The sequence below is a fragment of the Bos indicus genome, chromosome 7 (genome assembly GCF_029378745.1).
Source record: "Bos indicus isolate NIAB-ARS_2022 breed Sahiwal x Tharparkar chromosome 7, NIAB-ARS_B.indTharparkar_mat_pri_1.0, whole genome shotgun sequence".
NCBI lineage: Eukaryota > Metazoa > Chordata > Mammalia > Artiodactyla > Bovidae > Bos > Bos indicus.
In genome coordinates, this window is record NC_091766.1 from 67,997,905 (window position 1) to 68,014,824 (window position 16,920).

At 42.5% G+C, this 16,920-nt stretch overlaps 1 protein-coding gene and 1 long non-coding RNA gene across 2 annotated transcripts in view; one reads left to right on the forward strand and one right to left on the reverse strand.

The window, feature by feature from the left end:
- The window catches only part of TIMD4 (T cell immunoglobulin and mucin domain containing 4), a 29,975-nt gene extending 22,670 nt beyond the window's left edge, over positions 1-7,305 (reverse strand). The window contains exons 1-2 of the mRNA XM_019965299.2: positions 7,166-7,305; positions 2,369-2,710 (exon numbers count right to left, since the gene is read on the reverse strand). Coding sequence (XP_019820858.2) covers positions 2,369-2,710; positions 7,166-7,223 — 400 coding nt within the window. The 5' untranslated portion in view covers positions 7,224-7,305. The remainder of the gene's footprint in view (positions 1-2,368; positions 2,711-7,165) is intronic.
- Positions 1-16,920, forward strand: part of LOC139184209 (uncharacterized) — a 38,482-nt gene that overhangs the window by 9,711 nt on the left and 11,851 nt on the right. The gene's annotated exons all lie outside the window — the stretch shown is intronic.

Below are 16,920 nucleotides of genomic sequence, written 5' to 3' on the forward strand. Positions count from 1 at the left end.
GACCAACCTAGATAGCATATTGAAAAGCAGAGACATTACTTTGCCAACAAAGGTTAGTCTAGTCAAGGCTATGGTTTTTCCAGTGGTCATGTATGGATGTGAGAGTTGGACTGTGAAGAAAGCTGAATGCTAAAGAATTGATGCTTTTGAACTGTGGTGTTGGAGAAGACTCTTGAGAGTCCTTTGGACTGGAAGGAGATCCAACCAGTCCATTCTGAAGGAGATTGGCCCTGTGATTTCTTTGGAAGGAATGATGCTAAAGCTGAAACTCCAATACTTTGGCCACCTCATGCGAAGAGTTGACTCATTGGAAAAGACTCTGATGCTGGGAGGGATTGGGGGCAGGAGGAGAAGGGGACAACAGAGGATGAGATGGCTGGATGGCATCACCAACTCAATGGACGTGAGTCTGAGTGAACTCTGGGTGTTGGTGATGGACAGGGAGGCCTGGCGTGCTAAGATTCACGGGGTTGCAAAGAGTCAGACATGACTGAGCAACTGAACTGAACTGACTGACTTGACCACAGACTTTGTAGCGTTTCCTAAAGACACATTTATTTGTTGATTGTTGTATAATGTCTGCTTCTCCTAGTACATTGTAATCTCCACAAGAGAAAAGTTGGAATTTATGTTGTTCTCTTCTACAAATCTAATACCTATCATGGTATTAGTAGATGTTCCTAGTAGATCTACAGTAGATCTACCTAGTAGATGTTGCAAAAATATGGCATAAATGATTGCATCAAAAGGAAACCCAAGCATAACATTTCAGTCAAGCAAGGTGAATAAGCTCTAGAAATTTGCTGCACACATTGTACCCACGTTAATAATTGTTTATGGTACACTTGAAAATCTGTGAAGGGAACAGACCTTATTCTAGGTGTTCTGTCCACAATAAAACTCAAGATCTAAAACAAATGATTTCAGAGTGTAAAGATTGATTCATGCCAAAACTGCTCACCTGCTAAACATCTGAATTTGGGTTCATTAGCAACAGATATTCTACACATACCACCCTTTCTTAAATATGCCAAATTTCCATTAACTCTAATGGACCAGAAAGACATCATTAGTTTCAAGTGAGCTGAGAAATGATGTCGTAGAGTATTGAGGTCAACCAGTATTTTATAAAATAATATTAATACCTGGTTATATCAGGTTTGAAAAGCAAAGACTTGGATTGGCATCATTTATCTTCAACAAATCCAAATAATACCTTCTATCTCACAAAGTTGCTTTGGGAGAAAAATACACTAATGCTTATCAAATTTCTCTAACTAGAAGCATCCACATCAGTTCTTCTCAAATTTTAGAGCCCATGAGAGTCACCTGAGAAGCTTCTTATGCATATGGCTAGTGAGACCTTGCCTTCTGAGATGCCAGTCCAATTAAGAACAGAGCCCAAGAATCCTTGGTCCTTGGTGCGGGCTGAGCACAGAGCTGCCTTTGAGAGGCTCCATTCCAGACTAGCAGAAATGGTGATTATTGTTTATGTAATTGAACCATAGACCCTGCATGCATGCATGCAGCTCAAATCTTTAGGAGTTTTGCCATATTTCAAATTTCATCAAAAGCAGCTGATAGTAGCAGAAGGAAAAACCAGCTGAAAACTGCTATTTATGATTGTCTCCAAATCTCCTGCCCTTTCCCCTCACTGGAAGTAGCCCACTGTTGGTTTATGGATGAAGCTAATGCATAAACACAGTATTCTTGCCTGGAAAATTCCATGGATGGAGGAGCCTGGTAGGCTGCAGTCCATGGGGTCACTGGGAGTCGGACACAACTGAGCAACTTCACTTTCACTTTTCACTCTCATGCATTGGAGAAGGAAATGGCAACCCACTCCAGTGTTCTTGCCTGGAGAATCCCAGGGACGGGGGAGCCTGGTGGGCTGCCGTCTATGGGGTCGCACAGAGTCAGACACGACTGAAGCGACTTAGCAGCAACAGCAATGCATGAACAAAACATTGTATTTTGTTCACTCAGTGTTTGTAAAAGTTTTGTGATCTTTGCCAACATGCAAAAATCAATACAGTTCACATAAAAACTGGCAGCTCTGAAAGCCCTGGGCCCAAATTTCTTCAGTTCCCTAGGCAAGAAGCAGCTGCCCTCTTCATATTGACCTTGAATTTCACTGGTTCTTTTCCCCACGCCCTACTCCTCACCCTCTACCCTTTCATTCATTTCTGTGGGTTCCTCAGCTCCCACAGGCAATTGCTCCAGACTGTGGCTCCTCTAGACACAAACACATCTCAGGTTTAATCTGTCCACTCACTGCTTAAGCAGCTTAGTCTCTCTGCCACCACCCTCTGACTCCATGACCCAACACGAACTTCTCCACCCACAGACACAATCTCTGTGTGCTCACCTCTCCTCAGATCCAGGCGGATGTTCCTCTTCACATCATTGAACCAGCCAGGCACCTCTATGCGACAGCAGTACACATTCTGGTCACCTTCACTGGTGTCCATGATGGTCAAGGAGACATCCCCTCTCTGGATAATCCCCCGAAGTTGGTATTTTGGTGACTTGCTTGAGACCACCTTTGTCCCATCAGTGTAGAGAAGCTCGTCATTGCATTTGGACTTGGGACACTGGCCTCTGCCCCAGCACATGCTATTACTATTCGGAGACCAGGATGAGTATGTACACGGCAAAGTCACTGGCTGACCCAAAAATGCTCTCACAACAGTCTGTGATGCTGCCGGAGCTGTGAGGAAAGATGAGAAAATTAAGTTGTGAGGTATTGAAATCTCTCAAATATGCTCCACAGGGATCATGCATGCAGATGCTTCCAGGAAGATGAAGAAGGTTGTATTGTATGTTTCTTTAGCCCAAATTCTGGCCTGTCCTTTGCTGCCACTAAGCTCCTAACTTCACACTCTGCTATCCCTCAAGTGGGAGCAGCTGACTACATGAGTCTGAACCCATTTCTGCTGCAGATTTGCTGATTAATTTGCTAATTTGCAGATTTGCTGACCTTGAGTACCATTCAATAAAACAAATTCTCCAGTGGAAAATTCTGACCCTTCAATCTAACTGCTGCTGCTGTTAAGTCGCTTCAATCGTGTCCAACTCTGTTCGACCCCATAGATGGCAGCCCACCAGGCTCCCCCATCCCTGGGATTCTCCAGGCAACACTGGAGTGGGTTGCCATTTCCTTCTCCGATGCATGAAAGTGAAAAGTGAAAGTAAAGTCAATCTAACAGTACTCTTATATAAACAGGTGTAAGTAGCATTCTACCCAGTGTATGTCAATAGGCAGTGATCATGTACTACTGACATGAATGCCTCAAATGGGTCTCCCGCTGTCTTTGACCCCAGAGTGTACTATGGCAGGGAGACAGGCTGTTGTTGTTTGGTCACTAAGTTGTGTTTAACTCTTTGTGACCCCATGGACTGCAGCATGCCAGGCTTCCTTGTCTTTCACTATCTCCTAGAGTTTGCTCAGAAATTAATTGCTCTAGACCATGTGTTTGTTGTTAGAGAATATGAAATAAGGTGGAAGTTTGTGGATTTTTTTTTTAAGTTAGAACTGGAGAGGAATCATAGGAATTCTTTAGAATGGCAAATGTGACTTAAAGGTGCTAGAAGATTATGTTGATCATGTTAGCTATATGCAATGGAATATATTACCATTTTAGAAATGCAATATCTGTGTTTCCCAATTTCAACTGATCATCAGCATGGCCTGCGGAGCTTGTTAAAAATACTTGTTATCTTGCCCAACCTGAGTCAGAATCTCAAGACTGAGGCCCGTGGTAATGTACAACCAAGGTCAAGGTCAAATGACAACCAAGGTCACTGAACACTCACTCTGTGCCTTTTCTAAAATAACTTCCATCTGTGAGAATCTACGAAACTTTTCCACTGCTGCAAATATTAAGCCCTTTGGTTTAATTGATCATCAGTGATTGTTCTCAATCAAACCAAGCTATTGAAGGGACAGCCAGGCAGGCCATAGCTCCAGATCGTCAGGATGACATCCTGCTCCTTCTTGGGTACCTTGATCTCTGCTCATTATTTTCTTCAAGGTGCCCTCCTGTAAGACTCTCCATTCACTAACTCTGTTAACCCCAACGGCTGAATTGTGTAAGACGTGGCCAGCAGCACTGTGTTCCTCCCTGGCACAGCAGTCAGCAACTTCCAGCTATCCTTATCTGAGAGAAGATGAGCATGAGTCCTAACAGTGGCCCAGGTAGAAAGCCAAAGAATGTGCATGCTGGGTTTTCCAAAGTTTGCTCTCAGGATGAAAGGTCGTTGTAAATTCAGACCTGCCTGGGACCTTCTCTGAACCTGTCGTCTCTTTACCTCGCCACAGTAGATATTCCACACATTGTAAATGCTGTAGAAGCCCATTTTGCCCCACCCCATGAAGCCAGGGGGTGGGGGGTGGGGGGCGGGGCGGGGAATAATTGTCATCATCCTCAACTGTCATAGCAGTGCAGAACATGTGCACCAAAGATCAATAATTTCTAAAATATGAGCTTGTTCTCAGAACTAGTTGGTAAATTAATTTTTAAAATATGTGACAGAATTATTTCCACTGGAGATCCAACAGCTTGTTTTCCCAACTATCACAGTACAGAAGGAGGCACCCCATATTCACTAAGGAAAGCCTTTTCCAGATAGAAACAAACTGGCAAAGGACAAAACAGGCAATTCATAGACAGATGAGGAAATATGAGTGGCCAGTAAATTTCCCCTATCAGACTGGCAAAAATTTAGAACACTGATGATATCAAGTGTTGCCCAGTCAGGGATCAAGCAAATGACTGGAGTAACCTGGAGTGAAATGGGATGTGAATTGGTACAGCCACACTCTGGGGCAATTTTGCAGTTTTGGTTAACACTCAAATGGAACTAAGCCTGAAAAATTTCATGGTGTGTTTTCTGCTGCAGAAAAGCACACATGCACAAGGAAGGCAATTTGAAAATGTTTACTGCCAGGTCATATGTGTGCGACGGAACGAACATGTGTACGTGGGTAGCGGCTAACCTATGGCGCCGTCCTTCCATTGAGCCACACGTACAAGATTAATAGGATGAGACAGATTTATAACTAATGGTGTGAAAACTCCAAGGCTTATTAATGCACAAAAAGTGGACATTTCAAAATGACATTTAAAATACAAAACCATTGAAAAAAAATGTTTGCAGGATTTGCGGGCACAGACATATGAAAGTAAATGCATAGAAAAGTGGCTGACAGGACACACATCCAACTCACTGAGTCAGCATTGCCTTGATCGGAGACTGGGGTTGAGGGTAGTAGTGTCAAAGGGGATATTAGCTTTATAACAATTTAGTTGTTTCACCAAGGGTATTTCTGTATTACTTATTTGTCAAAAATTAATGTTAAAAAAAGGAAGCAGGCGTGGCAGAAAAACACCCATTATGCTTACAATGAAAACCTCATTCTGCCAGTTACTGCTTTTGTGTTCTCTGGAGGAAAGCCACAATAATCCTGACCTCATTATCTTCATGCGGCAAAGGGGAGAGATCGTGCTCACCTCAGAAATAGTTCTCAAGTCCACATGAGGTGGAGCATTAAAGCCCACATGAAACAAATAAGCTATTAAAACAAATCACCAAGCATATCAGAATGTAGAAATAGAAAAGAGACTGTTCTTTCCAGCTCCAAAATTACCCTGAAACAAAGAAATTAAATCAATTTCTCTTTTCAGCAATTACCCAGAATGGTGGGTACAGTCTAGGTTCTGGCACCAGCTGGGTTCCTTCTCTAGCTGGTGGCCTTATCCAAGGTGTTTCCTCAATCTGGGGCTCAATTGTATCATTGACAGAGTGAAGGGTTTGATTTGGCATCTCTAAAGAGCGATTCAGCTCTGATCCTTAATGAGTCTGAGTAGTCAGTGTCTTCTAAAGGGTCATTTTAGAAAAGGCACAAATTGAAAAAAACAAAAGAAATCATCCACCAGGCACTGTCTTCTTCAAGTAGGGTTGGAGAAGCTCACTCACTCAGTGTCCAGCCAGTAGCTGGAAAGGAGACCATAGCAACCATCACCAAATCCTCCACACTGCCAGCCCACAGGACAAGATAAGGCCAGGCAAAAACAGTGATAAAGAAAGCGACAGGAACTGCTTTCATTCCATTAACTCCCACACGTATCTGGAGAGAGAGGTGGTTAAATGAACAACTACTATAGGGTCAGGGTAATGAGTTCTTTAATGGGGAGATTTCAGGGAGGACAGGAACTCATAGCAGACTCACTGAAACCAGTTTGGAGGCTACCAGTGGTCAGAAAAAAGCCTGATTTAGGTGGAGACCTGAGAATGCATGGAGTTATAGAGGAAAATAATAAGCAAAGAGCAATAAGACAAAGGCTTGTTTTCTTGAAATACAGGTGTTTTCTCATGCAGCACATCTGAAAGACTCATGTGCAGAAACTAGGAACTGTTTAAACTGCAAGGGACATTCAGATCAGATCAGATCAGATCAGTCACTCAGTCGTGTCCGACTCTTTGCGACCCCATGAATCGCAGCACGCCAGGCCTCCCTGTCGCTAGATGTTGTCTAGTCCTAGAGTCATAGACTGTGGAAACTGGTCTTATCCAGGTCCCTCCTTTCTTACATGAAAGAGCCATAGTCTTCAGTGTCAAAGGATTATAACCAAGATGTGACCTCAACTCAGCCCACAGTATCCCGTCCTATAACTCAGGATGTGAGTGTCTGCACCAATCCACACCAAGTGTGTACATTTGCATCGTCCAAAAGCCGGAGATGATGTGTGGACAATGTAAATCTTATCTGGACACTTGACACCCCGCAAAATAAACCAAGAAGCAAATAAAAAATCCTAAAAATAAAGATAAAATATGATTTATAATAATAGCTCTTAGCAGAACAAATCCCCCTGGCATTTACTGTGCTAGTAACGCCTGTAAAGGACATTTCTTTTCCCCATGTTATCCCATCCCTTATCTATATTTCTTCTTAAATTGCCATTTCTGGTATTAACATAAATACCCCCACCCTAAAACATCCAAAGCAATCTCAGGATAAACCCTGTGTCACAGAAAGGGAGAGAGACCTTCCAAGAAGAGAAGCTGAGTGGATGCAGGAATGCAATGGATTTCTGTTTTATAGATCAGCCATGGGAACCCATCACAGGGACTCCTGGATGGAAGGACTGAGAACACTTACTCAGACAAAGCCGCCCAAGTTCAATCACCAGCCAGAGAATCAGAGGCCCTTTGGACATTTTGGCTGTTTGCAGATGTCAGGAGTCTGTCTGTCTGTCCGAATTCCATTTCTTATACTCCAGTTAATGCTGACAGGGTGGGACCTTTAGGTTTCATTTCTCTTTTTGCCTCATAATCTTCCCTTTCTTTCTCCTGAATGGCCTCTCTCAATCTGGGATGTATGATGAAATGTGCTGAGTACATTTCTCCTGGCCATTAGTGTGTGTGCAGACACATGGAGTGATGGTGTGGACATGCATGGACTCCGTTGTCCACTTATGCAGGGGGTTTCCTACATGTACATGAGCACCTATTTTATGTACATGCACACTCATAAACTGTGGGAACTTGGGAATTTGGCTCTGCTGCCATTCTGGTTTCTCCCTCTCCCAGAACCTTAGCCCCCTTGCCCTAATAATGGAGAAGTAAAACCAGGGTCGAACTCCCCTAGTGGCCCAGTAGTTGAGCTTCTGCCTGCCAGTACTGGGGACACAGGCTTGATCCCTGGTCCAGGAAGATTCCATATGCCACAGAGCCCCTAAGCCCACGTGCCACAACTACCGAAGCCCACTCACCCTAGAGCCTGATCTCTGCAATGCAAGAAATCACCACAGTGAGACACCTTCACACTACAATAGAGAGCAGCCCCTACTCACCTCAACTAAAGAAAGCCCATGTGCAGCAGTGAAGACCCAGTGCAGCCAAAAATAAACTTAAAAGTTTAAAGAAAAAATATTAAATTAAAAAAATAAAGAAATAAAAGCAGGGCTGCCATCAACCATCACATGAGCCAAAAATACCATTAAAGTTTACTGGGCAAGGAAAGAAGAGATTCAATAGAGGAAGCATATGGTGATAAATACTAGACAGGCTCAGATAACAAAAAAGTCCACGTCTGGGCCCAATTCCACCACTTGTAGTGAAACCACTTGATGGGGAAGAGCACACAAGACAATTCATGAACCAGATTTCAGGGCTTGAATCTCGTGATACTTATGGCGCTTCTGGACTCTATGGATTCAGCAATATATCCAGGACTGCAGAATCAGTTAGATGAGGAATAAAATCAATGCTCACCTATCAGATGTGTTTTCTAAAATAGATTTATTTCATTAGTTACTGGATGCTTAAATGATAGGCACTCTGCTAATGCTAATGATGTAGATGTATTATATTTAATCCTCACAACCCTGAGAAATAGATATTTTTCCTATTTAACAGATGAGGAAACTGAGGCTAAAGGGAGCTAAAGAAATGACATTCACAGCAAAAATATAGTAGAAACAGAAACTCAAGCCAAGACTTTCTGACTCCAAAGCCCCTGATCTTAATCACTGCACACTCCTTTGATCTGTGACCCTTAGGGCAATACACCATAAGACCAAGTATATCAGTGTCTAGCTCCTATCTAGCCCCAGAGAGGGAATTTAAGGGTGCACAAATGTTCTGGAATTAAAAAAATATATATATCTCATTTAACTGTAACCAACCAAATGAGCCTTAAACCTTCACATTTCTCACACTGAAGGATTAATGAATATACAAATATTGGGGAAACACTGGACTCAGAGAAGGCAGAACAGGGAGGAAGGGATGAACATAGAGGGATTCAGAGAAAGTCGTTTCAACCAATGCTCACTAAACTGTGGAATTCTTTCTCACCTCATTCCCAGGTACCTGGGGGATATAAAATCTGAATAAACTGAATGGTCCAAATAAAACACTCAAAGATACTGAGAGTTTCATTGTCCCAACAATATCACCCAACCTCCCTTCAATAAAGCCATCCATCAGAGCATGAGTTTAAGTCCTGTATGCACCTCTCCTAATTAGTGTTTAGGCCTTCACTTTTAGGTATAAATAGACATCTGAGGATCTCCAGCTGCTGCTAAGTCGCTTCAGTCATGGCTGACTCTGCGAGACCCCATAGACGGCAGCCCACCAGGCTCCTCTGTCCCTGGGATTCTCCAGGCAAGAATACTGGAGTGGGTTGCCATTTCCTTCTCCAATGCATGAAAGTGAAAAGTGAAAGTGAAGTCGCTCAGTTGTGTCTGACTCTTAGTGACCCCATGGACTGCAGCCTACCAGGCTCCTTTGTCCATGGGATTTTCCAGGCATGAGTACTGGAGTGGGTTGCCATTTCCATCTCCAGACATTTCAGGAAAGTCTTCCATATGAAAAGGATACATAGACATCAAAGAAAGCAAATAAAACAAGCAAGCAAACAAACAAAAAAAGTCACAAGTATCTTTCAAGGAAAAAGGAGAAGGGACAGAGAAACTATACAAAAGAAAACATCAGAGAAGAGAAAGATATCTTAGAAATTAAAAAGACTATACTCACACCAAAATGTTATGGAAGGTTTGAAAAATAAACTTAAGTCTTCTAGAAAACATAACCTTACTTATAAAGTCTAATGGTTAGGGATGTTTCAGAGTATTAAAACAGAAAACAGAGAGGAGGAAATTATTAAAGAAATAGCTTTCTTAATTTTTGTAACGAACAAAAATGAGTCTTCATTGGGAGGGCCAACCAAATCTTAAATTTCATGAAAAAAGATCCCCACAAAAATAGTATGTTATCATGAAATATGAGAATATTAGACATAAGAAGAAGATATTAAAAGGCTCCAGAGTGAAAACAAAGAAATACATATTGTATTGAAAGTGTTTAGTATCAGAAAGGCATTGGTCTTCTAAATAGATAATCTAGAAAATAATGCAGGAATGCTTTCAAAAGTCAGAGGGGGAAATGATGGTCACAATAACAGAAAATCTTGCTACTGATTTGACAGAAAATTGTCATATGGCATCATGGGAAGATGGGCAGACAGAAAGTAGGGTGGTGGTAGAAGAGAGGCAAACACTATTTGCACTTATATGAGGTCAATATTTAATGTCTAAATTAACCAAACACTATCAGCATAAGCATAGTAATAGTAATACAGATGTAAAAACAATATTTCAAGAAGAAAAGAAAGATCTCAAGAAGTTAAAATTTTATGCAAAGGAAATTATGGAATTGACTATATTTTTAGTAATAAGTCTTTTAAAATAACTAGATTCTTCTAAATAATTTAACATACTCTATGGCATTTAGAATATATTTTCTTAAATGTACATATTGAGCACAATTAGCACCCAGAACTTAGTTTTCAACATTGCTCTCCAACAAAAGGAACTAGAGCATCTTGGGAAAATGGCTGATTCTGGGAGTGAGGCAGGAAATATTTAAGATCGGTTTGGAGCTTCTTGCAGGGCTAGGAAGTAGAGAATGCTCAGGAGAAAAAATCCATTAATTTAAAATAGGATTATTAAAAAAGGACAGAGGAGACAACTGAGAGAGTTCACAATGACCAGAGCTGGAACAATCTGAACAGAAGTAGTACTGTTTTATAACCCAAAGTAGTAAACGATAAAAACCTGTGAGTCCATACTGATATAGTAAATAATCAATATGTTTGTGGTGGAGAAGAGACAAATCTTCACAGAAGAATTCCAAATAATTGATGTAGATACTCACCCCTCAAGGAGGTGAAGCAAAACTCCCCTCCTCGAGTGTGGGCAGGACACGGTGATTTTCCTCCCTGAAAATACAGAATGGAGAGGGAGAGAAAAAGACCAACTTTCCAGTGGAGAAACCTGGCAAACACTGCCAGAGGCAGGAGGTCAAGATAAATGTCAAGAGAGATCAATTATGTTGACAGTTTAAGAGATGCGAGGTAAATGGGACACAATTTACCTCTGTGGTCTCCTCCTAAGAACTCACAACCTAAGTTTGCTTCTGCTGCTAAGTCACTTCAGTCGAGTCTGACTCTGTGCCACCCCATAGACAGCAGCCCATCAGGCTCCACCGTCCCTGGGATTCTCCAGGCAAGAACACTGGAGTGGGTTGCCATTTCCTTCTCCAACCCATGAAAGTGAAAAGTGAAAGTGAAGTCGCTCAGTCGTGTCTGACTCTGTGCGACCCCATGGACTGCAGCCTACCAGGCTCCTCCGTCCATGGGATTTTCCAGGCAAGAGTACTGGAGTGGGATGCCATTGCCTTCTCCGCAACCTAAGTCTAGACACAAGAAAACCATCAGACACAATTAAATAAGGGGCTGACAAGTGTTTCTGAAAACTGTGAAGGTCACCAAAAATAAGGAGAGTCTAAAAAAACTTAGAGCTAAGAGGAGCCAATGGGACACAGCGACTGAAAGTAATGTGGTATCCTGAATGGAATCCTGGAAGAGAGAAAGGCCATTACATAAAAACTAAGGAAATCTTTGGACTTTGGGTAATAATAATTATCAATGTTCACTCAGTAGCTGTCATGAATATACCACACTTACGGAAGATGTTAACAATAGGGGAAACTAAATATTGGCTATATGGGAACTCCCTGCACACTCTTCAGAATTTTTCTATAACTCTAAAGCTGTTCTAAAATATATTAAGTGTATTTTTAAAGAAGTACATGTACCTTTATTTTATAAGTGAAAATGTTAATAGTAATTAGGTATTTAGAAGTGCCCACATGAGAAAATGTGAATAAGCTTGAATGTTTTCTCTTCCTAAGATAGCTTCAGTGGACAGACTTCAGGGATTCATAAACATCCTAATTCTGGATAGTTAACTTGTATCATTGGAGAAGGCGATGACACCGCACTCCAGTACTCTTGCCTGGAAAGTCCCATGGACAGAGAAGCCTGGTAGGCTGCAGTCTGTGGGGTCACTAAGAGTCAGACGTGACTGAACGACTTGACTTTCACTTTTCACGTTCATGCATTGGAGAAGGAAATGGCAACCCACTCCAGTGTTCTTGCCTGGAGAATCCCAGGGATGGCAGAGCCTGGTGGGCTGCTGTCTATGGGGTCGCATAGAGTTGGACATGACTGAAGCGACTTAGCAGCAGCAGCAGCAGCAGCTTGTATCATCGTATGAAAGCATACTGTTTTGGGGAGGGGTGCCATAGCAGTTCTGGATGCTTCATGTGTTTGCCACCTTCTCTGCGTACGCAGTGTATTCACTTCATGTGCATGCAGTTTGCCTCTGGAGAATAAGCTCTCCCTCTTTCTCAGTCAACAAAGTTCAGCTGGCATTGATTTCATTTGTGGTGATTGGCTCAAGGATGGAGAGGCAACCCAAACAAAGCCAAGGACACACAGTCTTGTCACATTTACTGGAGCTCTTGAGAATAGGGATTTTCCTGTTTTCCACCTGGCTTTGAACTGTGTGGACAAAAGAATGAAGCCAATATTAGTCATCATTCCACCAATGGCTGAAGCCTCTCTGATAAGAGAACCAATCAAGCAGAAGGCAAGTGGAACCCTAGAGTGGATTTCTGACAAGGTTTGACCCTCTGAAACAAGGCACATCAATGTGCCAGTAAATTCCCTTTGGGCTTCAACCAGTTTGTGTTGAGTCTTCCATCATTTGGAACCAAAAGACCCCAAGTCTAAACCTAAAAGGACCTCTGCATAGCAGTTATTTGTCTGGAGGACTAACTAACACTTAGTTTTAGGAGTTTATACTATTATCTAGCCCAACTATCTGCTTTACCAATCATCTGCTTTGCCCCAACTAGTGATTGTCACCTATTTTACTCTAGGCATGTGGGAATTCTGCTAGACTCTGGGCTCTGGGAGTAAGGACAAATAAGACATAGATTACTCTTAAGGACCTGATAGTTTCAAATCTTAAAGGAGAGGTGGTATCTTCAGGCGCCATTTTAAGACAAGGCCTTGGAAGCCACAGAGGATACAAGTCTTTCAAGTAACAGAAAGAAAATAGAGTCCACGTTTTCTGATAAAAGGCTCCTTGTGGTAATTCCTCTCTGGTTAAATGTAATCCCACTCATTCATTTTAATGTGTTCATTTCTTCATCAGTTATAGTGGGAGTCAGCAGACTATGGCCCACGGACCACATCCAGCCCATGCAAAAAAAAGTCTTACTGCAACACAACCATGTTCATGCATTTACTTATTTTATCTGGCTGCTTTCATGCTGCAGTGGCAGAACTGAGTGAATGGGACAGATACGGTATGGTCCACACACCCAGAAATGTTTACTATCTGGTCTTCACAGTAAAGAACTGTCAACCTCTAAATTATATACTGAGTTCTCGCTGTGTGTCAGGTTGCAATGTTAGCCCAGCCAATCTTGTCCTTAACAAGCTCAGAGGCTGGTGCTTCCTAATGGGAGACGAGCAAATTAACAGACAACAGAGAACACTGTGATAAGATGTGACAGGGAAAGGAGTGTTAGGAAAAGATTCCTAGCCCAAGTTTTAGGTGGAAGAAGACAGTCAAGGACACTTTCTAAGCCTAGACCTAAAGGACATTGGAGAGGACTGGGGTATAGTAGAAGGATTTCAGGCAGAGGAAGGAGCCTACCAGTGGTGATAGCTGCAAGGCATTTCAGCCTAACTAAAGAATTTCAGGTATTAAAGTGTTTATTATATTATTTAAGCTATCTAAAGATGTATATTTGGAGAAAGGAATGGCAATCCACTCCAGTATTCTTGCCTAGAGAATCCTATGTACAGTGGGGCCTGGCGGGCTAAAGTCCATGTGGTCTCAAATAGTTGACGTGACTGAGCTGCTGCTGCTACTGCTGCTGCTGCTAAGTCGCTTCAGTCATGTCTGACTCTGTGGGACCCCATAGACGGCAGCCCACCAGGCTCCACCATCCCTGGGATTCTCCAGGCAAGAACACTGGAGTAGGTTGCCATTTCCTTCTCCAATGCATGAAAGTGAGAAGTGAAAGTGAAGTCGCTCAGTCGTGTCGGACTCTTCGCGACCCCATGGACTGCAGCCTACCAGGCTCCTCTGTCCATGGGATTTTCCAGGCAAGAGTACTGGAGTGGGGTGCCATTGCCTTCTCCAATGACTGAGCTACTAACACTTAAACATGCATATTATAATATTTTAAAGAAAAGGTAGAACTTAAACATTCTCTCCAAAAAAAAAAAAAGATGGGAAAAAAAAAAAAAAACAAACAACCACCACCACCACACAGGGCTTTGTAGACTAACAATGAGATCATGGAGTGATCCAAGTATTATTGATTTATGTTGGGAGGGGGATGAGGCGGGGGATGGTGTATTTCACTATGTCTGAACTTGAATCAGAGGAAAGAAGTGGAAGCACCAGTTAGCATGCTGAAACACAGGCTGGGGTCAGATCACCAAGGACCTGAAAAGCCACATGAAGGAGTCATGAGGGCGAAGAGGAACTCACTGTCTTTCTTTTTTTAACTGAAATATAGTTGATTTCTATCTTTTGTGTATGATCATGGAACCTGAAAGTAAAACTTATAAAAAAAACTCATAACTGGGAAATATTTTTAAGAGCTAACTAGTTGTAAGGTCTCTAAATTTCCTCTAACTTATACAGTCTATGACTCTTGAAATCAGGAAATGATTTTAGCCTGAAAAGGGAGCTATTTTTATGGACTCTCTTAGTGGGAGGAAAAGGGTAGCTTCTGCTTATTGTCAACAATGAGGATCCCCCCTCAGCAAGCTTCCTCTCATTTATCACCCTTGCATTAGCCTCCATACTTTCTGTGATTTTCTGTGGGATGGAAATTCAGACTGCCTGGATTCCTTCTCAACCACAACCAGCTGTGTGGCTATGAGCAGTTTACTTAACCTCTCTGTGCACAACTGTGAATGATGAATGTGGATGCGCTAGTTGCTCAGTCGTGTCCAATTCTTTGTGACCCCGTGGACTGTAGCCCGCCAGGCTGCTCTGTCCCTGGGATTCTCCAGGCAAGAATACTGGAGTGGGCTGCCATTTCCTTCTCCAGAGGATCTTCCCAACCCAGGGATTGAACCCTGATCTCCTTCCCTACAGGCAGATTCTTAACCATTTGGGCTACAGGGAAGTCCTTAGCACGACTACATCTCTCTAAAATGGAGATAATAGTACCTACATCTTGGACTGCTGTGAATATTAAACAACATGATCCATGGAAACCATTTAGCATAGTACCAGGTAAACAGTGAACACCTAACAAATGTTAATTATTATTCAAGTAGCTGCTATTTAGGTAGTGTTGAGGAGAGCAGAAGACACAGAGACCTGTTGCACGGTGTGTCTTGTCCCTGCCTACTCAACAGCCTTTCCTTTGTGGAACCATCCCTTCCTGTGTGGATCCAGTCCAGCATCTGAGTTGATGGGTACAGCCAGCCATTTAAACCATTCTTTTGTAGAGACTGGTACAAGGTAAAGAAAATTGGTTAACTGGGAGAGGCTAGTTCAGAGACACGGGGAATCATGAATCTTGGAAATGAAAGTCAAGAGAAAGATCACTTCATTTACCATCCATCATGGTCAAGCCTCTGTTACATCTTTCTTCCAAGTAGTCTTCTCTAGCTCCATAGAGCCCTGCTTGTTAGAGAAATGGGAAGGAAGTAATACTCAGCTGCCACTATGTGCCAAGTACTGTGTTGTTCACATATAATCCCAACTACAAACCTGTACAGAAGTATTATCTTTTACATTATGTATGCAAAGAAAGGGGGGTATGGTAAAAATATAACTCACAATATAACTTTTTCTCTCTAGTGTACTAGAGAGTAAGTTACAGCTTACTTGAGGACAAGGACAGTGGGTCACTCATACTGTCCCAGGAAAAAGGTGACTTTTGACGAGGGCCCTTATGGTCAGGAATCACTGCCCCATCAGGCACCTCCAAGGCATCACTTGCTCTGCTCTTCTCTTCCTGTACCTCTCTGAACCACTCCTCATCATCTTCCTCATAACCTCAGCTTGCTACTGGTCCACATCACACATTCCAGCCCCTCTCTGTGAACCTCACCTCAGCTCTCCAAGCTCAGTGACCCATTCTCTCAATTATAAATTCCATAGCCCTGAAAGAGGACTCCAGTCCCCCCCAGTTCTTATTTCCCATGTCAGACCTTAGTTTGTAGTTTACTAGCAGGTCTGTCGGAGAAGGCAATGGCACCCCACTCCAGTACTCTTGCCTGGAAAATCCCATGGATGGAACGGCCTGGTGGGCTGCAGTCCATGGGGTCGCTAGGATTCAGACACGACTGAGCGACTTCACTTTATTTTTTCACTTTCACGCATTGGAGAAAGAAATGGCAACCCACTCCAGTGTTCTTTCCTGGAGAATCCCAGGGACGGGGGAGCCTGGTGGGCTACCGTCTATGGAGTCACACAGAGTTGGACACGACTGAAGCGACTTAGCAGCAGCAGCAGCAGCAGGTCTGTGGTTAGAACCTTAGGATCAGTCATGACCATGAGAAGAAAGACCCCACTATGCAGAATATACACAACACTTTCTTTAGTAGAGCGCTCCTCTAAGACAAGAGACCCTGAATATGCTCTCTCTGCAGCTGGCCAAATACTTCCAATAGATAATAATTTTTTGCTGAGTGAATAAATGAAAGAATGTTTTGGTTCATGAAAAAGAGAAACTAATCTCCTGAGATCTTATCTCACCTCTCTAAACCTCATTTTTTTCATCTGTAAAAAAAAAAAAAAAAAGAATAAACCATTCACTATAAATTTGACTTGGGGAGGATTAAATGAAACTACTAATGGGTAAATTATTTGAAACCATAAAGAATTAGGAAACACTGTTTCAATTTACAAGCAAAGGAAATAAAAATGGGAGGAAATAGGCATGAGTCAATAGGCCTTGGAAATTGTCCTTGGCTAGGGTGGGTTGAGGGGTGGGGGCAATCCACAAATAGAAAAGGAGAAA